This window comes from Atheta coriaria, unplaced genomic scaffold (assembly GCF_025399875.1).
Source record: "Atheta coriaria isolate IRGN ID8LTWV9N9 unplaced genomic scaffold, Caltech_Dcor_3.1 hic_scaffold_1_pilon, whole genome shotgun sequence".
NCBI lineage: Eukaryota > Metazoa > Arthropoda > Insecta > Coleoptera > Staphylinidae > Dalotia > Dalotia coriaria.
In genome coordinates, this window is record NW_027045443.1 from 486,785 (window position 1) to 494,153 (window position 7,369).

At 45.3% G+C, this 7,369-nt stretch overlaps 3 protein-coding genes across 3 annotated transcripts; 1 reads left to right on the top strand and 2 right to left on the bottom strand.

The window, feature by feature from the left end:
* Positions 1-203: 203 nt before the first annotated feature.
* LOC135792073 (type-1 angiotensin II receptor-associated protein-like) lies at positions 204-1,503 on the bottom strand. Its single transcript, XM_065302697.1, has 5 exons — positions 1,299-1,503; positions 1,079-1,225; positions 948-1,020; positions 685-792; positions 204-622 (listed from the first exon to the last, which is right to left on the bottom strand). Exons 1-5 carry the CDS (start codon positions 1,347-1,349, stop codon positions 480-482), a joined length of 522 nt encoding a protein of 173 aa, XP_065158769.1. The 5' UTR covers positions 1,350-1,503; the 3' UTR covers positions 204-479.
* Positions 1,504-1,632: 129 nt separating this feature from the next.
* Positions 1,633-5,868, top strand: LOC135792084 (ubiquitin carboxyl-terminal hydrolase 16/45-like). Its single transcript, XM_065302706.1, is given in 7 exon segments — positions 1,633-1,780; positions 2,056-3,125; positions 3,246-3,501; positions 3,589-4,507; positions 4,563-4,654; positions 4,657-4,718; positions 4,797-5,868. Coding segments are annotated over 6 exon segments (2,547 nt in total). The 5' UTR covers positions 1,633-1,780; positions 2,056-2,564; the 3' UTR covers positions 5,454-5,868.
* A 294-nt stretch (positions 5,869-6,162) lies between these two features.
* On the bottom strand, positions 6,163-7,099 carry LOC135793413 (transcription factor Jun-like). Its single transcript, XM_065304372.1, has 3 exons — positions 7,090-7,099; positions 6,702-6,974; positions 6,163-6,644 (listed from the first exon to the last, which is right to left on the bottom strand). Exons 1-3 carry the CDS (start codon positions 7,097-7,099, stop codon positions 6,268-6,270), a joined length of 660 nt encoding a protein of 219 aa, XP_065160444.1. The 3' UTR covers positions 6,163-6,267.
* Positions 7,100-7,369: the final 270 nt, after the last annotated feature.

The window sequence follows — 7,369 nt, forward strand, 5'->3', positions numbered from 1 at the left end:
AACTTTCGCGGATTTCTTAAAATTTCTTGTATATTTGAACATTGCAACACCTGAAAGTGCACAGTATAAATTACCGAAGTGATTTCAACTCACAGCAACTGTATTCAAAGGTATGTGCAATTACTACTAACTAAAAAACTGAACATAAAAACTTATGCTTCAACTAAAACTAAAAATTTAAAATGGCGGCATGCGGCATCCAATGTCATTTAATGAATCAATTTATTAACATTTCGTACACAAATATGTTTACATATATATATATAAGTAATATGTGTTTTGTATTAATACGTTCAATTTGGGCAGACTGTGCATCCAACAGAATTTCAGTCGTAAATTGTTCCGCGCATGTTACTGATCCGGCATTACTGATATATTATACTGGTTTAATTTGAAAGTATAGGCACAATTATTAATATTAATCTCTTAAGCATATCATCACCTCCGTGTTAGGTGTTAGTAGTTGATGAGTAGTGCGTTTAGATCTGTTGCACATTCGAAAAGTCGTAGCTATGCTGGTTAGCTCCGTGGTTAGTTGGAGGCGGCGGCGGCGGCTGCGCGCGGTCTATATCCTCGTAACTGGTCGCCCTCGGCGCCGCCGGAAATATGCCGCCTAGAAAGTCTACAAATGGCATAAGGTTTAGCATATCTCCGCACAACAAGAGAGCATCATCTACGAATTACTTGGTTCGTCGCCGCGCTCGCGCAGGATTTTCAGCATGTAGATGGTGGTGAAGGGCCGGGCGACAAGATGCAGGATTGCCAGCGCGGCGGAGAATCGTTCTGCAGCGCCTGCGAAAACAATAAATGTTTAAATTGGCCCTGTAAGCGTTCCATGAAGAATTTGATAAGGTATTGTTTACTGATTGAAATAAATCGTGCAATTTTATACTGTATACATAAACAAGCAATAACAAGCAAGCAACTTGATATTGTGAGAGTCATACCATAACTGTTTGGGTAACAGAATGCAAGGTAGAAGATATCCAATACGATTGAACAAATATTGACCATAAAAGCCTGCAAAATTGGTTTTTATTGAATAAAAATACAAAATAAAAATCAATCAATGACTTACCATTTGAATGGGTTCTGAAGATTGGATGTTATGCATGGACCACAGGATAAGTATAATCAGGATAAAGTTGTAGAATAAATATCCATTGGTGGCCCAATGGCCCATTGCACTCAATGCAATGAAAATGAAATGAGTGAAGAAAATCGCCTGGAAATTATTCAGATTTATTGCTTTATTAAATCCTGCTGATGATGTCTTGTATTGCTTGGTGTGGCATTACCTTTTGCGGAAAGTTGGGCACGGACGCGATGTCCATCGTCGTGACCGGCATTGTTGACTTGTTTGCTTGTTAGAGAATCGATGCGCACGATTTGCGTGATTCACATCCTCTGCGTAATACCGAAAAAACGCACAAATATATCAGCTGCACGTATTGGGTATCAACTGATAGCGCTTTGCCCAGTGTCTGGTGTGCTGAGCGAGCGATGATTGCACATCATGCTTGCGCAATCTGATTGCCAAGCCTGCTGGCATTCGTTCAATATCTTGTTTAGTTGGACACCCTTGTGACATAGGCAACGCAATATTCACGCTGATTTTGTTTCAGGAGTTTTGGATTGAAGTTAACTATGAAAATCTAAACATTCCACGATGGATGACAAAATTTTGCTGTGAAATCGACAAGGATTCAATTAAATTTGAATAAATGTAAAGTTTGATGAATTGTGAATTATAGACATGATGCCGGAGGAATACAACAACGTAAGTGTATTTTATGTTAATATTTGTATAAATATTAAATAATTTATTAGAATTTAGCGTTTTTTGTGTCTGTTTTTTATTATTACACAATTTTAAGTACAAAGACACAATTTACATGAAAACATCTTGCAATACGTGAAGATAACACACTTTGTGTACGGTTGATACGAAAAAACGCACGCGGTTGGATTAATTGAAGTATTTCTGAAGAAATTGATTGGAGCTAATAGTTTTTTGCCGATGTTTAAATATTTTTTGACATTTTATATCTGAAGATTCGTGATGGTAACGAAATCGCACGAGCCGCATACCCAATGTCCGACGATGACATGTTTCGAGTGCAATTTGGTAAAGAACGCTAAAACAGTGTTGGGCAATTTTGATTTCTCATGCGAATTGGAATAAATTGCGGCGCCGTGCGTTATCCACTCCGCACCGATAGTACATTCTGACGCGAGTGCGCCAGTAGAGTACGCAGTCGGTTGGCGTAGCGCGGGGCCCGTGGCAAACGGCGCGCTCTCCACGTACAAAACCACCTCTCGCGAAATTCGCACGCTGCTCGCATTCGGACTTCGGTGTGTCGCAACCCGCCTGACGTCCCCGTCTCTCGCCGCCGCCGCCGTATCCGCGAACACGACACCCACGACGTCGGTGAACGGCACGCCGCTCTCGCCAGTTCGCCGCCCGCTGGGAGGTTAATGCTACAACGTGCTCGTGTTGCCCAGTGTTCAGCTCGTTCTCTTCTCCGATTCAGCGCAAACGGAAATCCGGCGCGCTCGAGTCGATGGCGAAGAAAAAGCGACAAGATGAGCCGTCCACAGGCAACTCGGACGGATCGTCCGAGAGCTCCGAGGATCTCCGCAATACATTCTCCGAATGTGCGCACGTCAACAAGTCGGTGGACCTCGGTCGCGTGAAGCGATACATGCAGCTGAACGCGCCGCCAATTCGCAGCCAGTGCGAAATGTGTAAGCCCAGTCCGCAGGATGAGCCAGCAGCTGGTTCCAGTGCGGATTTGGCACCCGAGGCATCATCACCTATGGACGAGGTGAACGAGTACTCCTTCGAGATAGACGACTCGCTGTGGCTGTGCCTAAAATGCGGCAATCAGGCGTGCGGCCGCTACAAGAACAAGCATGCGCTGCAACACTTCAATACGCCGCATTCCGACCCGCACAGCATCTGCCTGAACACCACCAAGTGGACGGTGTGGTGCTATCGCTGTGACAATGAGATCAATGTCAGCGGCAAGAAGAAGCTGCACGAGTGTGTTGAGTATATCAAGAAGTTTTCTGAGGGCGGGAAGTCACTCAAATCCAATCCTAATAATATTAAAGACATTCGGGTGAGTTTCAGCACACAATACACAAACAATCAAACACTGCCGGTTGTAGATTTTCATTTGTAATTTAATTTGTTTATTTAATTCATATTTATTCTATAAAATTATTTTTTTATATTCCAGGGTGTGCTGCTTGAAGCCCAGGCAGCTATGTCCATTATAGCACACAATCACCGCTCGGAGTTTGTTGCGCGGGGTCTGAGTAACCTGGGCAACACCTGCTTTTTCAACTCAGTTATGCAGTGCCTCGGCCACACTCCGTATTTCCTCGAGTTGCTCGAGGAGACTGCTGTGGCCGGGCAGAAATTCAAGCTGCCGGGTGGGAAAGTAGTGCTTGACAGTAAATTGAAAACGACAAAAGTTTTGGCTCCGTTGGAAGGTAATTAATGCACTTTTTCGCAATTACATTATCACCGAAAATCGCTATTTATAAATATTGATAAGATTATAACGTGCGCGTTTTTAGGTACTTTGGAAGAATGGAAGCCGCTGACTCACGCGCTGGCGAACACCATCGGGGAACTACAAAGTGGGAGTCACATTACATTCAACCCCAGCATTCTTTTCAACTGTCTAACTCAACGTATGACGATGTTCAGCGGTGGTAACCAGCATGATTCGCACGAATTACTGCGTCATTTATTAGATGCAGTGCGTGAGGAAGACTTGCGTCGCTATCAAAGCGTTATCTTAAAGCATCTAGGCTTTAGCACGAAGACAGACCCTGCGACAGTCGAAGGCGAAAAGCGTGCGATTATACGTTTCTATGGCGGACAAGCTTCGGAGCTTTTACTGCCTACGGAGCAAGTTTTCCGCGGCGTGCTTGTTTCTACGCTTAAATGTCAGGACTGCGGCCACACTTCACATCGCGAGGAGTACTTTCTGGACCTTAGTTTGCCGATCTCCGAAAAACTACGCCCGCCAGTCCTGCGTCGTAAGGCTGAGGATTCCGACGATCACAAACCGTCCAAGCATCAGGTGAAAAAGGAACGCCGCGCGATGCGGAAGGCCAACAAACGCGGTTATGGACTTTCTTCGTCTTCAAGCAACGTTGTCATTCAAGAGTTTGATTCCAACGGTGACGCGCCGATGGAATCGGAAAACAACGATAAATCCGACAGTCAGTCCGATGCTGACGTGGAGGATAACATCGAAGACTCGACGAATTCACGCACACCTGAGGAAGTGAGTAAAATGCCCGGGTCTGAATCCGGGTACAATTCGGATAAGACTAGTCCGGATAATGCGGAGAACGCTGCGAGCCCAGCTGTGGGAATGTTGAGCGCATCGTCTTTCACTCCGGACAGTCCTGCTACTAGCCCTGCAAGCTGTGAGACTAATATTGATTTGAGTCCTGCGTGTGGACAAAATTCTCCTACTGAAGAGTAAGTTTTACAAAGTAAAAAATGATTATTTTTGATTTTATTATTGTTTTTCTAGTGGTAATGAAGAAATAGAACGACCTGGTAGTAGGCTGGCGTTTGTCGGGAATAAAAATAACGATTTAAAAGCAGATTTGGCCAAACTTTCGATTAAAACGGTAAGAAACCTGATGGTGCGTATGGCGGTGCTCCTTCCGATGATGATTTACTCCTTGCGACTGATAATGGAGATCAGGTTTGTGTTTTAATCAAAATATTTATACATAAATGAAGTAATTTTTATTATGCGCAGATGGAAGTTGATGATGTCGACATGTACAGTGGGACAATCTCAATCCCTAACATTGAAGAAGGCGAATGCTCGGTGCAGTCGTGCCTAAACCAATTCACCGCCTCGGAGCTGATGACTGCAAACAACAAAGTCGGCTGCGAGTTGTGCACCAAGCGACATGGCGGCCCCGATAAGAAAACCGTGCTCACCAACGCCACCAAGCAGCTGCTCATCTACATCCCACCGGCGGTGCTCATCCTGCACTTGAAACGCTTCCAGGTCTATCACTTCCGTCCGTCGAAGATCACCAAGACTGTCAAGTTCCCCGTGATACTGGACATCGCTCCGTTCTGCTCAAAACGCGCCCGCCAGCTACCAACGTTCGCGCCCGATCAAAAACAGGTGTTGTATTCGTTGTACGGCGTTGTGGAACACAGCGGTTCCATTAATGGCGGGCATTACGTTGCGTACGTCAAAGTACGCGCTAAAATCGCTGAGGATAACTACCGATGGCACTTTTTACCGAAGAACCACCGCAATCAGGTGAACAAAGTCGTCACCGAGACCACCAGCAATGGAAAGTGGTACTACGTGAGCGATTCGCACTCCGCCGAGGTAAAAGAGGAGCGCGTGCTCAATGCATCCGCCTATCTACTTTTCTACGAGCGTGTCCTGTAACGCACGAGCGCCTATTATCATTTCATCGCGATTGTATGTATGTTCTCCGATTCATTTCCAACACACACACACGTTTTTGACATTTTTAACGTTTGCGTACCACTCGTGTCTCCGACACCGGCGAAGAGGGCGGTTTCTTTTATTGCACATTTCGAGCCGAGAGCCACCAGCTAATAATTGAAATTATGCGCGTGCTCCTGCAATAATACGTACTGGCGCAAGCGGACAACGGGTATTTAGAAATTTGATAATAACTTATTATATAAGGCGGGGGCTGAAATGGGTGTTAATCAAGTTCGATTTGTGATCGCGTTTATTGCGTAGATAATGATGAGAGAAGAAAGACGATTGCGAGTGGTGTTGAATATTTCAGATTATAAATAATTCGGAATAAAATGATGCAAAACATTCAAAATGGTGATTGTGAATGCGAGTTTTAAAAGCAAAACAGTAAATTGTTTGTGAAATTTACTATAAACATCTTCTATGGATGTGCGACCCGCAAATAGTGGTGGGGGTAAGAAGTACAAATGCACATGTGTTTGTCAAATAACCTCTGACTCCAGAATCCTACTATATTATATAAATATTCTGTACAACTCTCTTAAAATTACAACTTGAACTTATCATAGAATCAAGCAAATCGGGTCCCCGAAGTTCCCCAAAATTTCAATTTAAAACAACGCGGTTTACAAAAATACCAATTGACTTGAAGCGTCGTTGCATTCATAGCATTTACTCTTATAAAATATTGCTTCTGTGTTAATCTAAAATGTAATGGTAAAAATTGCGGCTGCGGGCAGACAAACACAGCTTACAAAATGATCTCACAGCCCTGGTTGACGTGCTCGAGCACCTCCACCTTCAACGAGTTCACCTGGTCGCGCATCTGCGTGATCATACCGGCAAGATCCGTATTCTCCGCCTTCAGCAGCTTCACCTTATCCTCCAGCTTCGATATGCGTTCGAGTTTGCGGCTGCGGCACTTGCTCGCCGCGAGACGATTGCGCATTCGCTTGCGCTCCAACTTAATGCGTTCCTGATGCTCCATATCGACGGGAGACATCGGCGGACTGGACTGCGTGTTGGGCACAGTCTGCGGCTCCTCCTTGATGATGGTCGGGACAAAACCGCCGCCCGCTGGCTGCTCCATGTCTGTATACACAGTACTATTTGAGTCTGACGTCGACGCTACAAAACAATCTGACTTTAAGCGTAAAATAAAGCGTTTTTTCAGCGGCTGCTTACCTTGTGAACTGCTGTTGTGCAGATTGTTCAACGCGTTGACGAAGCCAGCGGAGAAGTTCTCCTGCTCCTCGGTGACCGAGCGCGGAAACAGGATGGCATTTGGATTCCCCTGCGAGGGCGTGGGTGTAGACAGCGGGTTTTGACCCAGGATGAAATCATTCAGCTCGGGTGTGCCCACTTTGAGGATCTGCAGGTCCGGAGAGGAGAGCACCGGTCCAATATCAAGATTTTTCTTCGTCTGGTTGAAGTCCGCTAAGAGGGCGTTTAATTCCACTCATGATGATTTAGTTATTGATGTAAAGCGACCAGCCGAACCAAGACCACAAGTCGAAGAAGAGCTTCACAGGCACCACGATCAGAAAGAGCAGGTAGTAATAGGTGCAGTCACCTATTTCCATTTAAATCCTGTACGCACGCAAAAAACAAACACACACGCCTAATGAAACAACATTAATGCGCACAAAACAAACATTGTTTGCTTACCTTGACGGCCGCGGTGCGAGAACCGATTTGTTTGTCGCGTTTGAAATTTGTGCGAAGAAGGCGGGTGTGTTACTCGGCGTTAAAAGTCGCGCTGCTGACTGGCAAGTCGAGGCGAATACGACTACGCTTTGTGCGGCGGCTCTGGCGTAATCGCGCGCGCGGGGACGAACCTTTCTCCTGCTTTG

Bases quoted from the DNA above. Each gene is read 5' to 3' on its own strand.
- LOC135792073 (XM_065302697.1), bottom strand. From the start codon at position 1,349: ATGCCGGTCACGACGATGGACATCGCGTCCGTGCCCAACTTTCCGCAA. The intron at 1,226-1,298 runs GTAATGCCACAC...AATAATTTCCAG, and splicing joins TGCCCAACTTTCCGCAAAAG to GCGATTTTCTTCACTCATTT. The intron at 623-684 runs GTAATTCGTAGA...TGCCATTTGTAG, and splicing joins CGAGCGCGGCGACGAACCAA to ACTTTCTAGGCGGCATATTT.
- LOC135793413 (XM_065304372.1), bottom strand. The intron at 6,645-6,701 runs GTAAGCAGCCGC...ATTGTTTTGTAG, and splicing joins GCACAACAGCAGTTCACAAG to CGTCGACGTCAGACTCAAAT.